The 22,157-nt window shown below is 43.3% G+C and overlaps 1 protein-coding gene across 1 annotated transcript; it reads right to left on the bottom strand.

Moving 5' to 3' along the window:
- Positions 1-172: 172 nt before the first annotated feature.
- Positions 173-13,006, bottom strand: tex2l (testis expressed 2, like). The gene is made up of 11 exons (XM_073490171.1): positions 11,597-13,006; positions 8,788-8,988; positions 7,458-7,813; positions 6,335-6,596; positions 5,886-6,035; positions 5,163-5,262; positions 4,432-4,564; positions 1,767-1,904; positions 1,156-1,365; positions 438-558; positions 173-346 (listed from the first exon to the last, which is right to left on the bottom strand). Exons 1-11 carry the CDS (start codon positions 13,004-13,006, stop codon positions 173-175), a joined length of 3,255 nt encoding a protein of 1,084 aa, XP_073346272.1.
- Positions 13,007-22,157: the final 9,151 nt, after the last annotated feature.

Here is a 22,157-nt window from a genome sequence, read left to right as displayed (position 1 = left end):
CACACTTTTAGAGACTCCCAGCTCAGACAGTACGGGTTAGTAAGTCTGCCTAAGAGCTACTGAAGTCTATAGAGGCAAATAGTAACTGTACATCCTGTCTTCCCATCTTCCCTCTCTCTGTGAATATCTGTTCTGCAGGGTCAACTCTCCTTCGATCATCAGCAGCGAGGCACTAGTCCGAGTCTGCCCCGGAGACCTCGGGTGGGATCCTCTCGATGGACTCCGTGGAGGAGCTTTGAGACCGTTGGGACTGAGTGGACAGAGGCTGCGAGGCTTGAGGGCTGTCCACCACCGAGTGCATCAGGGGTAAGTAGATGTCGTCCATGTTTGGCAGCACAAAAACTTTCTGGAGAGGGAAGAAACATGATAGTGAGAGAAGGGAGGAAAGCTGCGAAGATGACAACATTGTATATAGTATTTTGTTTTATTGTTTGTACCTGGAACTCATCCTGCAGCTTCTTTTCAATCCACTCGGTCACGTGACAAAAAGTCACCTCCCTCTCCCCGAGTTTGGGACGGACACGCAGGTCCAACTTAGGAGGCACGCAGAAGCTGTACCTACAGGAGAGGAGGAGATCACCACGTCATCACATCTTACACATCTATATTGAGATTGTTTCTGTTTTTCACCACACTTCAGGTTTACCACTCAACTTAAATGGATCAGTGGAATAAATAAATGTCTTGAGATGAGGTGCGAAACAAGAGTCACGTCGCAGAAAGTCACAAACACAACCTGCTGCTGCTGCTAAACATAGTGAACTGAGCATTGATTCAGAGGTTGCAGGGTTTTTATGACATACAGCTATTAGTACATCAGCGTGACATTGATTTTAAACATGTACGTATTGAATGTAATAACGAGGCTCCTCTCAATGTATCGAGAAGAGAGTTACTGATAAGTCTGCAGACACATCTCTGTTATTGTGTACCCATACATAAAACAACATATAGTAAATACACATAGAGATATTTATATCTATATGTATATCAATTACAATTTTAAAAAATTCAAATGTAATCGCAATGATTATAGTTACTTATTTTTGTAATCTGATTACATAATCCTGGGATCATATAAATCAGTACTGAAGGCCGCACCCTGCAATGAAAAGGGTTTGAGTTGCTATGTCGCTCTGCAGCCTGAGTACTTACCATATCCTGTCTGTGGGGGGCGGCGGGATGTTGACGACCAGAGACCCTGACAGCTCTTGAACCTCCACAGTGAGCAGCAGCGGCGTGTTGGACATCTCCTCAAACTTCTTCCTAATGAACTCGTTCTCTGTCGCCTTCTGGAAATACTTGGATTTGGCGATTTTGTCCACAAATCTCAAAATCTTCCTTCCAGTCTTCCCACCCCCTGTCCTGTGAGAGCGGATTAGAGGAGAAGAGAGGAGTTTGTGGGTAGATTCAACATTCAGATGCTAAAGTCAAACTCTGACGAGGGACGAGAGTCTGAAATGTTAATGAAGCGGCAGCCATCTGGAGTGTGATGTCAGCGCAGTTCGTTTTGGAGAAATGAACATTCACAACACAGGAACCCTCCTTTGTTGTGAAGAAGTGACACCTCATGGTCTTACAAAAGGTTACATTTTCTCGCTTTGTAAGGCATTGTTTATGGAAACGTCTTTTGGCATAATTATCACACAAAAGTAGCAGTTGATACACATTCATTTATAATATTCTTTAATTAATATAACCTTCTTTCAACATCCTCTTTTGGAGCTGAATGAAAATACTTCTTTGTTTTCTATTTCAGCATTTACCCATCAGTAGCCGGTGTGGATCCCTTCTCCCCCACTGGACCCTGAGGCTCAGACAGAAGCAGCTCTTCCTCATCAGATGAACCAGCACTGGAGGACTCCTCATCACTGTCGGCCAACACACTGAAGATGGGCCTGCAGGAATGGGCAGATAGATAGCAAAATTAAGCAATGAATGGAAGAATTTTCATTATTTTTAGCCGTTGCAGCTGCTCAGAGCCGGCAAACTCTGGAGGAGAGAGTCGGGTGCAGAGCCAGACCTCCTGGAGGAATAAACACCTGAAATCTCATCGGTTTCTGCCCTGATCTGTAGCCAATTACCAACGGGAGGAGAGCTCAGAGATTACTTTGAAACTTTTGGGATTAAAACGTGGATCTATCTTCACTCCTGTTTATCAACATGACTGCAGCAGCAATCTGCGGAGCTGACCTCCGTTGTGTGTTGACTGCCTCCTGGAGCTGAAGGGGAAATGAAACTACACTAATGACATTCAAGAGAGAAGAGGGTGAAAGAAGAAAGAAAACCAGAGTCTCTGGTAAGTGCTGACTTCATTGAGAGTTGTGTTGTGTCCATGTGTGGCATTGCTCGCTAGTTTACGGCTAATGTACAGTGAAGTAATCTGACTGTTTTGGCTGAAATATACACTTATGCAACCATGCAACCACTATGCTGATGAAAATGTATCTGATGTGACTCATCAGATATTGGACGTCAAGATGGCGCCTGTGACTGGCAGTGCCACGGCTCGTCCCCTGCTGTATAGTTTTTTAATGGTCGTCTTTACAACTTATGTGATCATATCAGCCCGTATTTCAAATGGATGTGTCTCAGCTTTACGGATCTATGATCGGGACTCTCTGTTTCGTATCAAAGAGTGGATGGAGGGCCTGTTTGATACACGGGGCAGGTACAAGCAGGCGTTCCCTCCTCCCTTTATCATCGACCCCGACTCAACTGAGTACTTGCTGCTTTGTCGGGTGCCGGGCAAAGTCCGCAGGAAATCGAGGAAAAGAGGCTCGCGTTCCGGAGTCCAGGTCAAACGAAGACGCGCTGCAGCACGCCTGGGCTCTGCCATTCTCGGCCATGGAGAACGCGCAAGGTGTCTGTGCCAGATCCCTCTCCTCAATGTGTGTGACAGCACACATTGAGTCTGTTGACTCCTTCAAAAGGCAACTTAAGACCTATTTATTTGTTAAGGTTTTTGCTTAATTGTCTTGGGGCTGCTATGATTGTCACTGAGTTGTCTTGGCCTTTTAAACTTAAATTTTGTATGTACTTTTAACTGTGTATTGTTTTTGTTGAAACTGTAAAGCGCTTTGTGACCCTGGTCTGTGAAGGGCGCTGTACAAATAAAGCTTACTTACTTACTTACTTACTCAGGCACAAATGTTTACAGACGAGGTCATGTTTTAAAGTTATATTCACATTAAGTTTAGCCTTGTTTGCTAACTTCCATATCTCTGAAGTAGCACCAGGTGACCAAATGAAATGCACAGGTAAGCTGAATAAACTTGTAGATTTCTCTGGGTTTGAACATTGTTGGAAGCGATTTTGATTATGTATGTACACAACTCAACAAAATACAGAACAAAGGTCTTTTAATTGCAGAATTCCTACATATTCTATCTGCAACTACGCAGAATTAAACCCTTGTTGATACCTTTATGGACTTACACACAGTTGCAATACTGTAAAAGTGAAAGTGGCTAGAAAAGATGAAAAAACACAAGTTTTCTTTCTCTGTATAAAAGCTTCACATGCACCACTGGCACCACTGACAGCTAATGTTAAGCTTTGCCCGGGCGCTAATCCCCACCACTGTGGGCCTATGACAGGCAGGTCTATGCTAATCAATGTAATGTGAAGCTGTGCTCTGTGGATCAGAGACTAGAGGGATCAGGGGATAGAAAGGGAGATGTGTAGGTGTGTGTGTGTGGTAGAAATTATTAGGGTGAAAATACAGGGTTTACTGTTATTGGGGCAATCACTCCTGCTAATAGGCCTGTTGATATGATGGAAAACACCTTAAGATGATAGAAATACTGAGGTATTGATTTTAAAAAAAAAAATTTTAAGGGGCAACGCACAGATTTTACAGTGGTTCACTCATCACGAGGATCAAGAGGAGTACGTCTCAGCTTGGTCAACAGCTGTTTGATGTCTGCCCTGGTTTTGGATGGAGCTTTTCTAAAGTCTGAGAAAATACCCCTGATGATGCCATCAGGCAGGGAAAGTCTAATTAAAGCCGATGTAGAGTTACATAATGGTGATTGTAGGCGCCACTGTTTTTTAAGCCTGACTAAGAACTTAAAGTTGGGATACATCTGCCTGTGCGACTTCAATTTTCACCATTAAAAACCTTAATCAGAAATACTGAATACCCCTTTTATATCCCGAAGTCATAAACTGCTTCATTGCATTATTGAAATGCGATTTTTGCTTCAACTTATCAAATATCTTGATTTGTCGGGCACCATGTAGATTTGGGGAAGAAATGCTTCTACTACCACATATAACAATGACACATTATTTTATACAGAACAGGAGATTAAACAAAAAAAAACTTAAATTAAAACCAAACAGAAAATCCTCTAAAAGTCGACGGTTGTAATGAATGTCGTGTGTGTGCAGCACGGTGTCAGTGATGGCTTTGTGTGTAGCACTGACCGTGGGCTACCAGTGTCCGTCGCACAGTCCGTATCCTGACCGCCCTCTTTACCCAGCTTGGACAGGTTGAACTTGGTTTGCAGGGTCATCTGCAGGGCACCAGTGTAGGCCAGCTGCAGCTCCACCCACAGGCCTGCAGGGGGCGACGCAATGAGGTCAACGGCCAGACCTCCAAAATTAAGACAAAGCTCATGCACACAGCCTAATCTGGACACACACCGCTTAGTGGGCAGATTAAACAGCTTTCACTGTGATTATCGAGCCTTGAAATTAAATTTATAATAAATTACAGTGGATTATAAATCCCCCTCTGGAGCTGACACATGTGGGCCGAGTGGCAAAAACCAGATGAAAACAGGATCGTTTGTCGACAGTTGTGTAACAGTAAACTAGGCGGAGAAACAGAAAAAAAAAAAATCCCACACGTTGACACACTTACATTCCCCTCGTCATCAGGAGTGTTGTGTGCCAGACTGCCTGATTTTAAAACACACACACACACACACACACACACACACACAAGCCAATATGCTCTGAATGTTGAAGGCCGTGGCCTAATGGCTCTCCTGCTCTGTGAGATTACAACAGGATAACAGCGTCTGATCTGATGCTCTGCAGTGCTCAGCTGTAATCACGCTGGCATCTTCTCACTCATCTCTCATCCCTGTTACTGTGTGTGTTTGTGTGAGAGTGTATTATTTTCCAGTGTTCGATCTCCAGTCTGTGCTCACCTCTGTGGTTGACCTCTGGTCTGGAGGTAGTGGTGATTTGCGGCATGGAACAGCCCATATCCAACTCAGTCAGAGTCAGCTCATTCATAAAGTAAGGCAACTGGAAAGAATATCGTAGTTTAAAATGGTATGAAATGGATCACACTTGTAGTTAAAGGTACAATATGTAGGAACTGGCCAGTTGTCAAATTCATACTCAAAACTGTAGCTGTCCTTAGCTAGTTAGCTCAGTTAGCCGTGCAGTTAGCAGTTCAGACTGGGAGCTTGGGGACCAGGAGAGTGTTACTGTTACTGTTTACACCACTTTGAACCAGGACAGGGCTAGCTGGTTAGCATGCTAACTTCAGTAGATATCTCTGTGACACCATACACAGACATCATAATGTCAAAACTGTTATTTATTCACATTCTGTTGATTATTTATTTTTTTTGTTTTCAACTAAAATTCTTTCATATTGCCCTTTAAAAGGTGCACCGTGTAAGAATTTCAAGTTAGCATGCTAACCAGCTAGCCCAGGCCTTTGTCGTAATACCAATCCGAGCTTCCAGTCCGGACCACTAGCAGCACGGCTAACCCAGCTAACTACCTAACAGCAGTTACTTAGCAGTGATATGATGTCCCCTATGCGTTTGGCGTATGACTTGAAGATGTCTTACATATTGCACCTTTAACCTTTTCTGTGACTTATAATTGACACAGTAACTTTCAATAAAGGCTCTCACTCTGATTTTGCTCAGCTTCTTCTGAATCTTGTGGGAAACCACGTCGGCCCAGTGCTTCTCTCGCAGGAAGTCCCAGAAGATTCGTCCAATTAGAGCGTTAGCCCATGCAGTCTGGCTCGTCCCAGGCTGCTCGGCTAGATCACAGGTGCACTGTAAAAAAAAAAAAAGACACCTGAGTAAGAGCTGAGCAAGGACAAGAAAAGTGCAGGTTCATTGAATTCAGAGGAAAAAACAAGGGGAGAAGAGTAGAATGTTTGCAAAAGCTGAGAAGTTCTCTGCTAGTTTTACCATTGACTACATTATGTTTTATTCCGATTAGAGTAGTGTATTTTCATATTCAAAATGTACTGACCCACTTTCATGAGTAATGCCATTTCATAATGTTCATTGCAATTGCTCTTACATTGCACTGGTCCTACTGCCTCTCTCCATTAATTTTATCTGCGAACATGACTCACATTTCCTTTGATGGTGGGGCTCGTCTCTGTGCTGCTGGCTCCAGGACTGGAGAGAGGGGTCAGCTCCTCTGTGGCCAGGAGACGAGCCATGTAGTGTGGGTAGTCCAACACAGAAAGGCCCCTGGTGCTACTGGAGGTCTTACTGATATGAGCTGAAGAGATGCAGGAGGGTGGCGTGCAGGGGGGGTCGTCCTCACTGCTGCCCACTCTGCTGGGGCCTCTGCTGATTGGTACGTTACCTGAGGCGCCAACGCTCTGTGCGGGCGCTGGGTCACCTGAGAGGATACAGAGACATTTACCTGGTCGGTGAAGATAATCATGGCAGAGGCGTTTCTATTATCAGTGTGTTGCAGAGTGAATGCCTGTTGGTTAAATTAATCCAATATGGACAAAGTAACTAGCACGATTTTAAATTTAAAGGTATAATATGTATGTTTTTAGTTGGAAACATAAAAAAATTGGTGTGTTTGTGAAGTTTTGACATTATCTAAGTATTATGTTGAAGAGATATCTAGTGATGTCAGCATGCTAACCAGCTAGCCTGGCCCGTCCTGGTCCGAACCCCAACACTCCCCCGGTGCCCCAAGCTTACAGTACAAGCTAACTAGCTAATGGCAGCGACAGTTAGCAATTGGTGGTTACTGTGGTGATATACTGCTCCCTGTTTGTTTTGGATTTGACCAGTGGCCAATTCTTACACATTGTTCCTTTAATTAATCTTTCTTATCTAACGCCAAAGCAAATAGCATTAGCATATTCCCCAAGATGTTCAAGATGTCCTTCAAATAACCAAAATCTGTCCTCTTATTAATCACCAGCACTTCCCATGAGTGTAGCAATAGAAAAAGGAAATGTGACAGATGACAGATTAAGTAAAAAGATTTGCATAAGAAAAGTAAATATGTGTAATATGTTTGCGGTTGCATCTCTTCTCTTCGATTCTCCAAAACAAAGCTGTTGCCTGTGTTAGATGTTGTTCTGATGCCTCTGCCCTGTCAGCTGTGAGATCTGTGTGTTCCCTCAAAAGGGATCGGCTTTGAAATGCAAAGAATTGGAGCATGTAATCCATAATCCACACACATATAGCATTTGTATAGATGCCTTATCTGGAAGCCTTCTCTTCTCTAATGCATTATTAACGTGTCTCGTACCCGATCTGGACACACATCTGCCAGGCCTCTCTTTTTCCCTCTCTGTATCCATGGAGGCAAACAGGAAGTGACGAAACCACTCTTCTTTCTCTCGTCCTGTGCGGCCGAAGAGGTAAATAGTGGTGGGAAGGTCTTGGGCATCTATAGAGGAACTTTGTTTTGGACTTGCTGGTTCGGCTCCCGGGTCCTCTCCGCGACTATCCTCCGACTTTCCTCCCTCATCCGCCTGGGAGTTTGCTCCCCCTGTCAGGTGGATGCAGATGGGATACTTCGGGTTCCACATCCTCTTCCGAGCCAACACAGACGGCAGCAGGAATACCTTTCGGGAACAATGGCAGAGTTTTGTTATGTCAAAGCAAAAGACAGCTGCAGTGCAGTCAAATGTCCCATTTATGAATGATTAATTAATGTTGGTTTAACCAATATTAGAAGCTGATTTAACTGTTTCTTTCCTATTGACATTTCATTCCACCTCTGTTTGTTTTCTCCCAGGCAGTACCAGCTATTTCAGGCATTGTACAAAATCCTAAATACAATATCATATAATCCTGAAGGCTCATGCATTCATTAACTAGATACTGAATGCTTTTGTTCCAGTTCCCTGCTTTGTTTGTACTTTGTGTTTAGTTCTAAACAGAAAATGTTACCATGCTCGCAAGCTAAACTAAATTTGTAAACACATCAATGCATAACATCAATCATGTTACCATTGTCATTGTGAACATGTTAGCATGTCGATGTTAGCAATTAGCTGTAAGCACCAAGTCGTGCTAATCCATAAGAAACTCTTCAAAGGTCTAGGTGTGATGGATTTAGTGGCATCTAATGGTAACACTGCAGACCAACGAAATACCCCTCGCTTCACCCTCCTCTGTAGTGGCCACAAAACATTTGTTCTGGGCTCCTGTTGGAGGACTCTGTAGAAGATCAAAAAGGCTCATTGTTGGGTAGCGAAAAAACGACAGTTCTTACCTTCAGGTTGTTGAAATGAAAACGTAATTATGAATATTGTATTCCATTTCTGCCGGTAGATCCTTCTAAATCCCCTCAAATCCTACATAGCGTACCTTTAACTTGTGCACGGAGTGTGTTCTTACTTTCTTGGTCTTGAACTAGATTTGCTCTGATTTTATCTTGCAGCTCTGAAGTGGCTACAAACAGTATCAGAACATCAACAATGCCAAAATGTATGAGTTTTTCACTTTCCTCCGTGTAATCCGCTTAAAAAAACACAACAGCCTCAGATACACAACACAGATCCCATTAACACAGTTACTCAGGCAGTCATCATACTTTGCTCTTTGCAAGCTGAAAGCAGCGTGACTTGACGAAGGTGGCCTCGACGACTCTCTCGTCGTACGTGGCCCTGCGGCTAATGTTGGTGCGCGGGGAGTCCAGACGGAGACAGGAGCCCTCCAGGGTGGCAAACACGGAGTGAGTCAGAGCTGGATGGTAGGTTTCTGGGTCGTAATCATGCATCTCATTCATCCAGCCCTGAAAAAGGTAGAAAGTAAGGGTCAATTTCAATCAACGCTATGCACACTTCCAAGTGAGAAGAAGAAACAAGTGATCGGGAATTATTTCAGTCTTGAGAATGTTGTTGTTGATGTTTGTAATCAGCCTAGACATGAGGGCTACAGCATAACAGCACACTGACAGACTGGGTAAACTGGGTAAAGTCTCTCAGTGGATTTCAACATAAATATTTACTAACATGTGCAATTTAGTCGTGGAACAAAAGCAGTACAGAATGTGAGTCTGCCATCATTATGCCGTCATCCACACAAATGTTAGTACAAGAAAATATGCAGGGAATATAACAAAAGAATGAGATTTTACATGTCTGCAAAGCACAGATACCTTCCACTTTGTTCGTGTCATACGTATCATGTCAACATTTCCATAATATGTGTCACATCACGCTAACAAATGTATATATATATTGTATAGTTATTTACAAGGTGGCTGCCAAGTCCGAGGCCACTGTTTGAGACAGTGTTTTAACGATTAAATATATTTTTAACAAGGCTTCGGGACAATTTCCATCCATCTTATTCGTCGACAGAACCAAAACATGATCTTCTCCTAACCCTAACCAAGTCACAACATAACACTGAAAACTGAACCCAAAGAATCTGAAAGGTACAACATATAGAAAAGTAGTTTCAACATATCTGAATTTGCAGAAATGTACATTATTCTGCCCACTGGGTTGAGCTCAGGATAACGCTTTGCTCGTCTGAAATGCATGCTGAAGTGTTCATGATACATACAATGTATTATACATGCTTACATTTTGTGGTTTAAGCCTCTGGCCCTCCCTCAGATCAAACATCAGAACTGATCTGTCCTCTGATTACCCTGCAACCTTACAAACACCTCACAAACCCTTTGGTTGACTTTTACACTGTAACAGTCCTCAGACTGAAACCAAACTGCTAATGACCAAACAGGGGAATTATCTCGCAACACCGAGACAGTATAAAACCCCCATTTCCAACCATCACCATCAGCCCCATTCTCCTGCCTCCCGACATGACAGATTACAGCGTCCTCCTGTCTGTATCCAACACTAATTGCCTTTGGAACTGACAGAGTCTGGCTGGTAGTTGTCCTGCCCGGTTGCCCTGTGTCAAACTCAACCAAGAGGAGAACAGTAATTACCACTGCGGCTCCGGCAGTTTTTATTATCGAAAAGTTTTAATTGCATTCTGGGTACCTTATGCTACTGCACACCACTTTCAGGAGCTTTAATCTTTGAAGGAAACAGTCAGCAGAGACACTTAGGTGACACGCCGGCTTGACACCACTCTAACTGGTCTATTTGCGCGGCTGAAAACTAATTAGAGGAACTCTTGATGCTGTATTTCCTGTAGCCCTTAAGCAACCTTTAAAAGTTCACTCAGAAATCAGTCACTCTCACTAAGTAGGTATTTCGATGAGTAGTCTGCAGTTATGCTATTATGGCGCGGTCAGAAAGATATTAAATATCAGTTTGTTTTGAACCTTTTTTCACTTCAAAGGCAATTTCTGCAACAGTTATCTTGTACCTCTTGGTTTCAAGGGCATTACTGAATAGGAGAAAAAATGATTGCTAAGGTGTATTCATATTGAAGTTGCTATGGCAACAATACCAAACTGGCCATTCTTTTAAATGACTGTATTACTAAGCATGTCACTTAAACATCTGCTGAGGCCTCTTAGCCACTAGGGAGACAAAAACATCAGGTATAACCAATAAGACAGATAAGGAGAGTGTGACCCCAAAATACATATACAAACATAAATGCCATTTTTCCATCACAAATTTCCACATAGTTTTTAATTGTTTGAGGACTGTCATTCTGTTAATAAAGTCAGCTTGTTGCACCCTCTTCTTCTGCAGTGGTCTAAAGGATCTGGACAGGAGACTTAACGCCACCACCTGTTTATCTCAATGCACATCACCGCATTACAAAAATGGATGGAAACTCAATCAATCAACTTCCTTTTGCTGATTTTCCGAAAAATTAGTTAAACATTTGCATTAGATTTGGATGGAATCGGGACTAATCTAACTTGGAGAGAGTTAGTTGAGAAGATCAGTACCACTCTTATCTCTGTCCATTCAGTATGAAGCTGCAACTAGTTAGCTTAGCGTAGCATAAAAACCGGAAAATGGGAAAACGTCTTGCCTGGCTCTAGTGTGACTTACTGTGGACTGTTGGTATAAGCCTGACATGGAGAAATTTGAAATTCTGAAAAAATTTGGAGGCAGCCAGGCGAGCTACTACTCCCTGGCGCCATTCTTTGTGCTAAGCTGATCCTTATATTTACTGGACATACATTGGAGTAGTATTGATCTTTTCATCTCACTGTCCACCAGAAACTGAAGTATTTTTCCCAAAATGACAACTAATCCTTCAGGAGAAAAGGGCAAAAGGGTTGGGTGGAACAAAGAAATTAAATTCAAGACTTCATCACACCTATCAGTGCTTTCTCAGATGGTATAGATTGAAAACATGTTGAGAAATGTGTTGGTGTTGGAGTGAGACTGAGGTGGCTGAAAATAAGGTGAGAACAAGAGTGTGACATTTTCTTCCTTCATGACTCATCCATTTACCTTGAGGGTTTCAGGCTCACTGCTGACTGTGCCTCCTGTCAGAATCCCCTCCCCCAACAGAGTCTGCGGTGGTCTGTATGCAGTATCTGAGCAGCGAGATCTGGAGGAACCCATCCTGATGAGCAGCAATCCTAACAAGAATCCCAATGCTAATCCCAAAGCCAGGCCAGAGAAGTATGGACTGAGAGGCAAGATGAAGTAGCCGTATGACAAGACTGCCACGCAGAACAAACTCATGCGTGGGAGAGGATGAGGGGGCTGAGGAAGGGGAGAAGTCCTAACCGAGGGTGGTGCAAGGACCTGAGGACCAGCAGGTGATCTCCTGGCCGGTCGGTAAGTCTCAGTGGCTAATACTTGCATCGTGTCACCGTCTGTACATATTTCCAGCTCCTCATCTCTGTGGTGTTGTCTGTTGCGATGCACTGGGCAGTGGCTGCGGTAACCTCTCCCAGGATGTCTAACAGAAGGCCAGTCAAACACAGGCAAAACATCAGCATCCGTTTTTCTAGTGTTCCTCACAGGAGACTCAGAAAGAACCGTGTCCGTGCTACTTTCACGACCCAAACCTCTGGGGCTGGCCTGATGAGCCCCCTGGGTCTTCCCCTGGTGTTTGGGGCTGCCCACACTCTCCTCTCTCATGATCTTACTGAACATGCTGCTCAGAGGCTCGTGCACGGCCTCCGAGAGCTTCCTCTTGGTGTCCTCTAACTCCATTTTGAAGAAGCCCCCTTTCAGACCCTCTGCACTCGGGGAGAGAGAGCTAGGAGAAGGGGGCGCAGTGCGAGAGTCCCCATTGCTGCGAGTTTTTGATTGGGTAAGCTGTTTCCACAGGTGGAGGTTGAGGCGGGAGTCCGATTTGGACTGCGACACCTCGGGCTCTGAGCGGGAGATCTCTGTGGAGATCGACTTCACGAGGCTGAGAAAGGGCTTAGGTCTCAGGGTGGATCCTTCTTTAGGCTCCAGCTCTGTGGAGAGAGACTTGACCAGGCTTGCGAGGGGTCGGTGGGTGGGTGAAGAAGGACCTGGGGAGAGGAAGCTGGGGCCAATGGCAGAGCAGTTGCTGAGAGAGCCAGGAGACGAGGGAGAAAGAGGGACGTGGAAAGCTTGGGACTGCAAGCCTCTGTCATCCTCAACAGAGAGCTGCCTGTCCTTGGAGAGAGATATGGAAGGGTAGTCTTCATCATGGTCGAGGGAGAAGATAAGCTCACTGTCATCCAGACTGTCCCAGTCTCCCTCTGTCCCAGTCAGCTGGATCACAATCCCTCGAGGGAGATGCCTCTTAGTCCCAAGGGAGGGGGTGTTGACTGGTGAAATGCCAAGATTCGGGCTCTGGGGCTCCTGTCGAGGTCTGCCACCTCCTCTTCCTTTATCCTCACCTCTTCTCTCCCCATTTGTTCCACTCTCTGCCATTTTTTGACTTTACATCGCACAGCCAAGGCACCTACGAGTCAGTGAAAGAGAACAAATAAAGAACATGGTCAGCTACATTATTAAGCTTCGGAGGCAGAGCAAATAAAAGCAGTCAGGGAATGAGCCGTGGAGAGAGAGGAAAAGGCGTCTTTTCGTCGCCCGTGCGTCACTTTCACAGAAACTGCTTACCAGCGGCAACTACGCATTAACGTGTGAATGTCACGTAGTTCAGCTCAGAAGAGTTGTGGGAAATCAACACTATGAAGACTAGTGAGCCCGAATCCGATCCAAGTAAGTACCTCTCCCAAAGCTGTCGCTCCACATATTGAGTGAGTTTCAGAGGCAAGCAAAAATAGACAAGACAGTCTGTCTCCCCCAAATGTTGCACAAACTAGGGCAGTTCTGGCTCTAATGTCTTTTGGGGCTGATTGGAAGTTTAAATAGAATTCATTCAATCTATGTGGAGGCAGTTCGTCTGCACATGAACAAGATTATCATGTGAGTGAAGGAGGCAGCCTTTCTGTACAAAACACAGACATTATATTTATGGCTTTAGCAAAATTGTAATGCCCAAATAAAACACTAAATAAGCATCACCACATTCACTCTCTGAGGTAATATTCAGCCCATCATCTCCCTGAGGTGACGACTAGTGTCTTCCAGGCTCATTCCCTAAAGAGCTAACTGTCAGCCTTAAAAACCCAGAGTCTCAACCCTCCCTCTCACGTCTTCCGAGCTGTTTAAAGACTTACTTATGTAACCCTGAGATGAATAGTGAGGAGAGTTCAAAGATGCTCTCTGTCATTCCCCCCGAACTGGCTTTTGTGTGTCAATAGAGTTGCACGTTTCCCACATAACACATTATGCAGCCACCACTCTCTGACATGTCAAAATGATACCAACAAAACCCAACACAGAACAGAGAGGCGATGTGTATTATCAGCTGTCATTTTGTGGGAGAAGAGAGCAGTTCTGCATCGCTGGACACAAGCTGGAAAAGCAGCACAAAGGCCCGGTGGGGACCCTTTTCATTCGCTGCCTCTCTGGGTCAAGTGCCCTGCTCTTTATGCGAGTTAAACCCTACCTCTGACTGGTCAGATTTACGTAACTGTATTACAGCGCTGTGTGGCACAATTTCAACCAATTCCACAGCAGCTGGTGGATTCTGTCTAATCTGCTCTCACCCAAAATGGACGGTGGGGAGATAAACCCTCGCAGACACACATGCAGCCATGCGGCATTAGACCTTCCTCTTGGCTTTTTAACGGGGTGGGAAGAGGGGCCAGAACCTGCGAGGTGCCAGAAAACACAAACACACACGCACAACAGGAACGCTAAACTACTGTTAAGCTAACAATGTTTTGTCCAAGCTAATTACAGGACTGGAAAATGTTGCCATATTGTCTTGCTAGTTATGAAACTGCTGTATATAAGCTCCAGATGCTGCTAATCCAAATGTTTTAATATCAAATCAGTGCAGCTACAAGTCAGGTTGTTTTGCAACTGAATAAGAAATAAATCTTTTTCTCATAATGAAAGAACCAAATCAACAAGTGAAGGTATTTTTTTTTTTTGCCTTAAGTGGTAAAATCCACTGTGGAGTGAAAGTAGGCCTGGGGCTAAAACAGTATCATTCTAGCAGCTCTTTGAGGTACTACTCAGAAGTGCTTTGAGCTATCTAAATGCTCACATCTGAAAACTTCAAATTTTCGCAACGGCGGTGCTAACATGCTGATATTTAGGCAATATAATGTTTTACCATGTTCGCCATCTTATTAGCATGCTAGCTTGCGAAAGGAAAACTCTAATTAGCACTTAACATAAAGTGAAGATGATGGGAATGACATTTGTTTATGATATATTTCCAAATTAACTGAAGTAGTGGACAAAATGTCAGGATCAACAAAGTCAGTAGGATTAATCCACCGGGGACCATGAATGAGTGTGCAAAATGAATCGAAATTGTCTGGACCAAAGGGATCCACTGACCAACATTGGGCCACGCTGCTAGCATAGCTTAAAAATGTTCCTATTTCTGTTTTTAAGTTATAAATCAGTCTGTGTCTGGTATGCATCATTTACTAGTCCCTTTCAAAATGTTATATTTAAGCTTTTATCCCCAAAAGAAAAGAAAAAAAACCCCAATTTATTGTAAAGTGTTTGTGTGGGCTCTGCTGACTCTCCTAACTCCGTCCTTTGGGTTTTGGTTTAACTGCGTTGTTGAAAGAATTCAGCTGTGACAACCCCGGAGGCCAGGAAGCTGAGTAAAGCTCTGGTTTAAACAAGGACAACAAAGAAACCCAAGAAGAGAAGGAAGAGTGGGATGAATGTGGTACTGTATATTTTTAATCAATATCTGCTTGATTGTGGGACTCCATGGGCCGGTGGTCACTGGGGCTTAACATTCATGTCAGGTCCCTCACAAGTGTGATGCTTGGTGATAAGAGAGATGTGAACTGTTCCATAAGGCTGTTTGTGACATACAGATGGATCATGTGATGACCGTGGCACGAAACACAGCACACATCTGCTCTGAGTTCACTGCAATGTGTTCGATCAATCCTTTACATTCTCAATGAGTGATGGTCAGATAAGCCTAACAGCGTGTCTGTGACTGTGTGTGTGTGTGTGTGTGTGTGTGTGTGTGTGTGTGTGTGTGTGTGTGTGTGTGTGTGTGTGTGTGTGTGTGTAGGGGTTTGTGTGTGTTTGTGTGTCAACCTCTGATCAGACACAAACAGTAACAATCTCAGATTAACATTAATGCAGGGTTTTACTGTGAAATCTGACAAATCACGTAGCTGGATTAAGGTCTAAACCAACATTTGGTGGGGTGTATTTCCAAGCTTGCTCATCTTCATGACCCAGTGTTGATTGAAGTTATTATGACATCTCAATCCTTCAGAGTCCTTTTACTGTCACTGCGCTTATTCTTATGCTAAAAGACATATGCAGACGATTAAGGACAATTCCGAATAAACGAGCAAAAAAAACGCATGCAGATATTTCTGTACCGCACACAGGGCGTCCCTGAGTGGTTTGATGAGTTGTTGACCGATGGGAACACCTGCAGAAGATATTCAACTGAAATTAAATGTTTTTTCGCATCAATTATATTAGTTACAGGGTATGTGGGCTGTAAAAAAAAAAACAACATTTCCTTGTTCAGCCTTCTTTTTCAAGGTCATATTGATTGAACACTTTTGTATAGAAAAATCACTTTTCAAAAATAATATGTCTACAGAGCTTCTAGGAAGGCTTGAAAAGAAAATATATTTTTCTCGTAGTGAAAGGACCAAATCAAAAGGCAAAGGTATTTCTTTTGGCCTTGAGTGATACAATAAACTGTGGAGAGGACTTGAAATTGTTGGTTTCTGTGTTAGCGTTCACAATGTTAGCTAGCGGGCAAACTGGCAACCACTTGAAGGGGCAGATGATTCAAACAACAGCGGTGTTGTGACGTGAATACAAAATTAACACCTTTAAGGTTATTACAAAGTAATTATTGAATATGTGATCAATAATGGACTTTAAGCCGTTTTTTTCAGTACAGTCTTACTCTTAAACATTTGTATCCTTTTATTATTACTGAAGGATCCAGGCATAGGCATTCTGTATTTTTAAAATATATACATCTAAAATCTAAAGAAGTATCTGATCTAAAACTTTATTTAAATGTTTATACACTTATTTATTGAAAATATACATGTTATATAGACTTTCCCTAAAGATACTGTACGTTTAACCAATTGTGTATGAATCCTGAAATAGAAATAGAAAAGTTCAAATATATCCCTAACTAAATTAACAATAACAATAATAATCACGTGGCAGTTAAGTCATTTTGTTTGTTTACCAAATATCAAATTGTGTGTGCAGCGGGGCCCTAAAATAATCTGAACATATGTCTACTGTCATCTTTCCATTTTAATCCGGCCCTGCATATATGACAGTAAACCACTGAGTTTTGGACTGTGAGGCAAATAAAACATGCAACTAAAATGTGGTGGAGTACATTGACAATCCAATGTGTGGTAAACCTGGAAATAATAAGATAGTTTTGATTCAGCAAGTAAGTGAACGTGTCAGAGTCAGATCATGGTTAGACTCTAGGTTTCTAAGGGAGCAGTGCCTCTTTACAGAAACTGGACCAGTTGTATCCAGAGCGCGACCACACCATCAGCGGATCAAAAAATAAAGTCTAGTTCCCTGAGAGAAAGAAAAGCAAGTTCATCACAGATACAGAATTAGCTAAATAAACAACTCCAATCAGCAAAAGTCCTGTCAGAGAGAGCAGCTGTCTCATAATGATCTCAGAGGGCGACTAGCACTTTCTTAACTACTTCTCAGGAGGTGAAACAAGATCAGAGCTTGAGGATTTCACGGTGGATGATTAGAAAGAAAGTCTTATTCATTTATGATTCCAAGATAGAGATTTATAGCAGTAACAGAGGGCGTATGTAAGGAGATGGACAGGAAACATGGTGGTGGGAGTATTCAAGTCTGGGGCTGTGGGCACCTGCACATAATTGACTCCACCCTGACGAAGTCCATTCTTCAGAGACATGCTACACCCTCTGGTTTGCATCTTTTTGGAGACAGATTCATTCTGCAGCAGGATAATGAGCCCAAATACACCTCAAAGAGTCATTTTACAAAGTATGAATGCACATAAATACAGCATGTGGCCCCTAATTTGTGTGCTAACACCTCTTATCTTTCTCTTTACGCACGACTCATCCACACGAGACAAGTGAAGACAGGAAGGAGAAGTTAAAGTGACCGAGAAGAAACCGCTGTCAGTGCGCGCTGCCAATAAAAAGTGTGTTTCATGCGCACCAGACCTTCTCCATCTCTGACTTTTGGATACAAATACAAACATCTGCAGCGCTGGTGATGTTTTGCACAAAAGAGAAGAGTAACTTAAATGCAGATTAGGAAGATATACTCACCGGGAAAATATTTCTGTGCATGGAAATGTGACTAAACCCGCCGCTCCTCCGATACTTCCCTTTCCATTTGTGTGCGCAAAGACCGCGGACTGAGGAGTCTCATCGCCCTCGCTCTCTCTCCCTCTGACTCTCTCTCTCGCTCTCTCACGCAGTCACACACACACACACACACACACACACACACCCTTATAACCGACTGCCTCCATCCAGATGTGTCATGCGCTGCCGAGAATCACAGCTCACCAAACTGATTATAAAAAAAAGCATGGCCGCGCTGCATGGTAATCCAGATTAAGAGTCCTGCAGCCCCAACAGACTCATCCACACGACTCTGCATCCAGAGTGTAAATGCTGCCTAATTGTACAAAACATGGCGAGAGCTAAAGTTCAGCCCGGGGATTAAATAGTGTTGTTTTCTATTATGGTGAGCATCCGTGCAAAAACTGTGTAATCACCTTGTAATAGAGTGGAGAGAAAGAAAGAAAGAAAGAAAGAAAGAAAGAAAGAAAGAAAGAAAGAAAGAAAGAAAGAAAAAGGAGGGTAAAAGAAAGAATCGACCCCCCCATCTATGGCCCTCCTCCCTCCATCTTGGCCTACATAAAACACAGTGGAAGCCCCAGATATGACAATATGAAGAACGGGGCAGGGTGGTGCAGACTGCAGCTGGGGTGAGAGACAGTAACCCCCCATCCATCACTGACTAGGGGAGATGCTCCTGGGCAGCCTGGCTGGATGGAGGCATAGCTGACAATACTCACTCAAGACTGCAAAGTATAAAGTGTGGAGATTTTAATCACTTTCACCCTAACATTCTCTCTTTATCTTATGTTATTATCTGTTTACCTTCACAGGAAAACAGCAAACAACACATTTTTCTGATAAAAAAATAACTGAAGCAGATGGGGACTTTAAAACGTAAAAAAAAAAACAACTGAAAAAAATATATAAAGTGGTTCAACTCAAGAATCGAAGTTTAGTTGAAAAGATGTTATTTATACCTTTGACATGCGGTTGAACTCATGCACCCAATTCAAACCATGGACCAAGTTATTGCAGTATATTAATGAAAAAAACAAGTAACGTGCAGAAACTACAGACAGTCTTAAATAAATACATCATAAACACGTCATTATTAATAATGAATGTAGCTGCATGTGATACTTGTTGACTCGGTATTTGAAAAGGTGTGACAGTATTTTCATTCAAAGGGGAGGGGCCCACTCAGGCCTCATATGGGCCCCAGATTTTTGCGCTACACCCCTGCTTAGAAACAATGTAAATGAAGGCATTGCAGTGGTGACATTCTTTTTTGTATTATATGTTTAGTTCACTTCATAATCAAAGTGTTATTGACACTTGTGCTTTATTCCACGGTGTCTACACAAGGGTCGTAGTGTGATAGGATAGTAGCAGAGCAGCAGCGTCAGTCCACAATCTAATCACTGTGGATACGGGAGTAAAACACCTTGAGGTGCTGCTTAAACAGCAGGGGAGCGAGTGTGAGGTGAGATGTAACTGCGCTGAGTTGACGACAGAACTGCCAACGATGGCGGAGACTTGTGAAGGAGCGTGAGCACTTGCATCAGCTCAGAAGTAGAACTAAAATTAATAATGACTACATTCAAAAATATGACAAATTCTCCTCTTACAGGCCACCTTTAACTATTTCATGTAATTGCCCTATAAGACAAAGTGATTTCACGCTGCATCTCCCCTGTATCACCTGGCAGGTGTGACAAGGTGGAGGACTTGGCTGGCAATTAAGGTCAATAAGAATCATCCTGAAATCACTCGACAGCCCAGAGAGGAAATTGCCACCCTGAAGAGGTCTGGATCCAGATTCCTGCAATATCATGAAGTGGAATGGATTTTTCTTTGATGAGGATCACATCTAGCTTAACTTTGAACTCCTGGATCAAAGCCTGTATGCTTACATGGAGGACAGAAACTACGTGTCCCCATGGCAGAGATGACTACAGGCCTCTCCCACCTGAGGTCCAGGGGAATTATACACGCTGACCTCAGACCTGACAGTTTTAAGGTTGTGAACCAGACATGAGTTGAACTTACTGACTTCAGCTTGGCGCATCCGGTGTCTGCTGTTCAGCCTGGTGTCTGTGTGCAGACCACCAGAAGTCACGCTACAAATTAAATAGAATATGTGTCATGACTTCTGGTGGTCTGCACACAGACAGGCTACTGAGGCTGCTGGGTACTCGCTCTGTCCTGGGGAGATGGATGACCATGTGCTTCATTGTAGAAACTCAGGGCCAACCAGAGGAACATGTGCTGCACTGTGGATATGGAACATATTGGTACTTCCACAGACAGCAGAACAAAATACAAGATACACAAATCTCTAGCGTTTTGAAGACCTGATCACTGACAACATAGAGTAGTATTCGGAAAGGTGACAAGTAATAGAGCATATAATAGTATGCTAATGCTAGTGACCACGTAATGTCATTTAATCGCAGTATTTATGTTCATTTTGTTAAAGCTAACTAGCAATAGCCACCATAAGTTGGTCAGTACTCACTTATGTGAGTTAGTGTGTTTTATTTCTCAAAAATTGGTTTGAATTTTAAAGAATTTTATTTCCTTTTTCAGAAAAGTTGCATAGTCTCATAGTCTTCATCCGCAAAACAAATAAGGGGCAACATATCAGCAGAGTTACCGCTGTCTGCTGCAAACTGTAGCTGCCATGAGCGGGTTAGCTGAGTTAGCTGCGCAGCTAGCAGTTTAGACTCGGAACTTGGTGACCAGGGCCAGGACCAGGATGGCCAGGGCTAGCTGGCTAGTATTCTAATGCTAGGTAGATATCTCTGCAACACAATACACAGACGTCATAATGTCATAACTTCTGTTTCTTCACAGGCATTTTTGACTGATACCACTAAAATCTTTACACATTGCGCCTTTAAAGCTCCAATCCAGATCAGTGATCTCTGTCCCACATCCTGCACGGAAATCATTTCTTAGGATTGACAAAAAAGACAAATGACAAATGACTTCAAATTCTAACTGATATGAGTCAACAAAACTAACATTATAGCTCAGACACACCTAACCAACAGGAAAGACCTAGCTGTGGTAAAAGCTGACTGTTGCGTTGCCTCTTGTTGCCAGTGTCTCGGCCAAAAAGCTGCACTCGAACGCACCGCAAAGGCTGCAGCCAACAGCAGACTGCATGAGAGGGAACAACTCTCCATACCACCGGGCAGCAGTAGTTTGTATTTGTCACAAGACTCCGGACTGAGGATATACAAACCATTGTTATGGTCAGGGAGGACTTTTTGACACGACTCTCCCTAATATAGCCACTTCTAATCAAGCCTGATAAAAAGTTGCAAATGGCGAAGAGGCTCGGATTAATTCTACATGCTCAATCAGGCAAAAAGCCGCCGACAAGGACCTTTTGGTGCTGACGGTGCGGGACACACCACAACAACTGGGGCCAGAGATGCCCTGTGTGTCGTATCCCTTAGACACATATGACAGAACTTATATATATCAAGTGACATAGTGTGCAGGATTCTCCTTATATAATGAATATAAAGCATCTGCTGTGAGATTTTCCCTTTTTAAATATAACTCCTCTTCATACTCTTAATCTATAATTCCATTATCACAATAAATTTCCACAAACCTCTTTATCTTGCTGTAGTACTTCAATTGCTGCTTTACATGAGAATCAAATCCAGACTGTATTTGCATGGCACGACTATATTTAGAGTGGGAAGGCCTGCTGTTTAACATATCTCCCTGGCATATGGTAGTATGATAATTACGCAGCTATTACTTCACTACATGGGTTTGACAAATTGAATGAGCGGCAGGGCCCGGGGGGCTTTGTTGCTCCCCACCCCAATCTTTGTGCGTGTGAATGACTGTAGGCAAGTGCATGTTGGCCACCCCCCTCATCACATACACACACACACACATACCTTGCCATCTGTTGACATATGCAGCGGTTCAAAAATAGCCCTGTACCAGAAGCTTCTGTGAGTGGCCCACAGATAGGCAGAGCAGGGATCTTGTCTGTGCAAGTTGTTGCGTCTCCACTCGGACCATGTGTTGGCTGGCAAACCCGCTGCAAGACTGTCTGACTGTAGAGTTCTGGTGAGTTTGTGTCTGTTTGTTGTGTTGTTAGAGAGCTATCCAACTGGGTATTTCTTGATCATGGTCATTTCTTTCTCCAG

Source organism: Pagrus major, chromosome 20, assembly GCF_040436345.1.
Source record: "Pagrus major chromosome 20, Pma_NU_1.0".
NCBI classification, from domain to species: Eukaryota; Metazoa; Chordata; class Actinopteri; order Spariformes; family Sparidae; genus Pagrus; species Pagrus major.
Note: the sequence above shows the minus strand (reverse complement) of the source record. Positions and strands in the feature narration are given on the sequence as shown.

What these genes read in the sequence shown, in the direction of transcription:
- tex2l (XM_073490171.1), bottom strand. Translation starts at nt 13,006, where the DNA reads ATGGCAGAGAGTGGAACAAATGGGGAGAGAAGAGGTGAGGATAAAGGA. An exon ending in AATGCATTAGAGAAGAGAAG is followed by an intron (nt 6,597 to 7,457) that starts GCTTCCAGATAA and finishes GCCCGCACAGAG; the next exon opens with CGTTGGCGCCTCAGGTAACG. An exon ending in TCCACACCGGCTACTGATGG is followed by an intron (nt 1,366 to 1,766) that starts GTAAATGCTGAA and finishes CCGCTCTCACAG; the next exon opens with GACAGGGGGTGGGAAGACTG.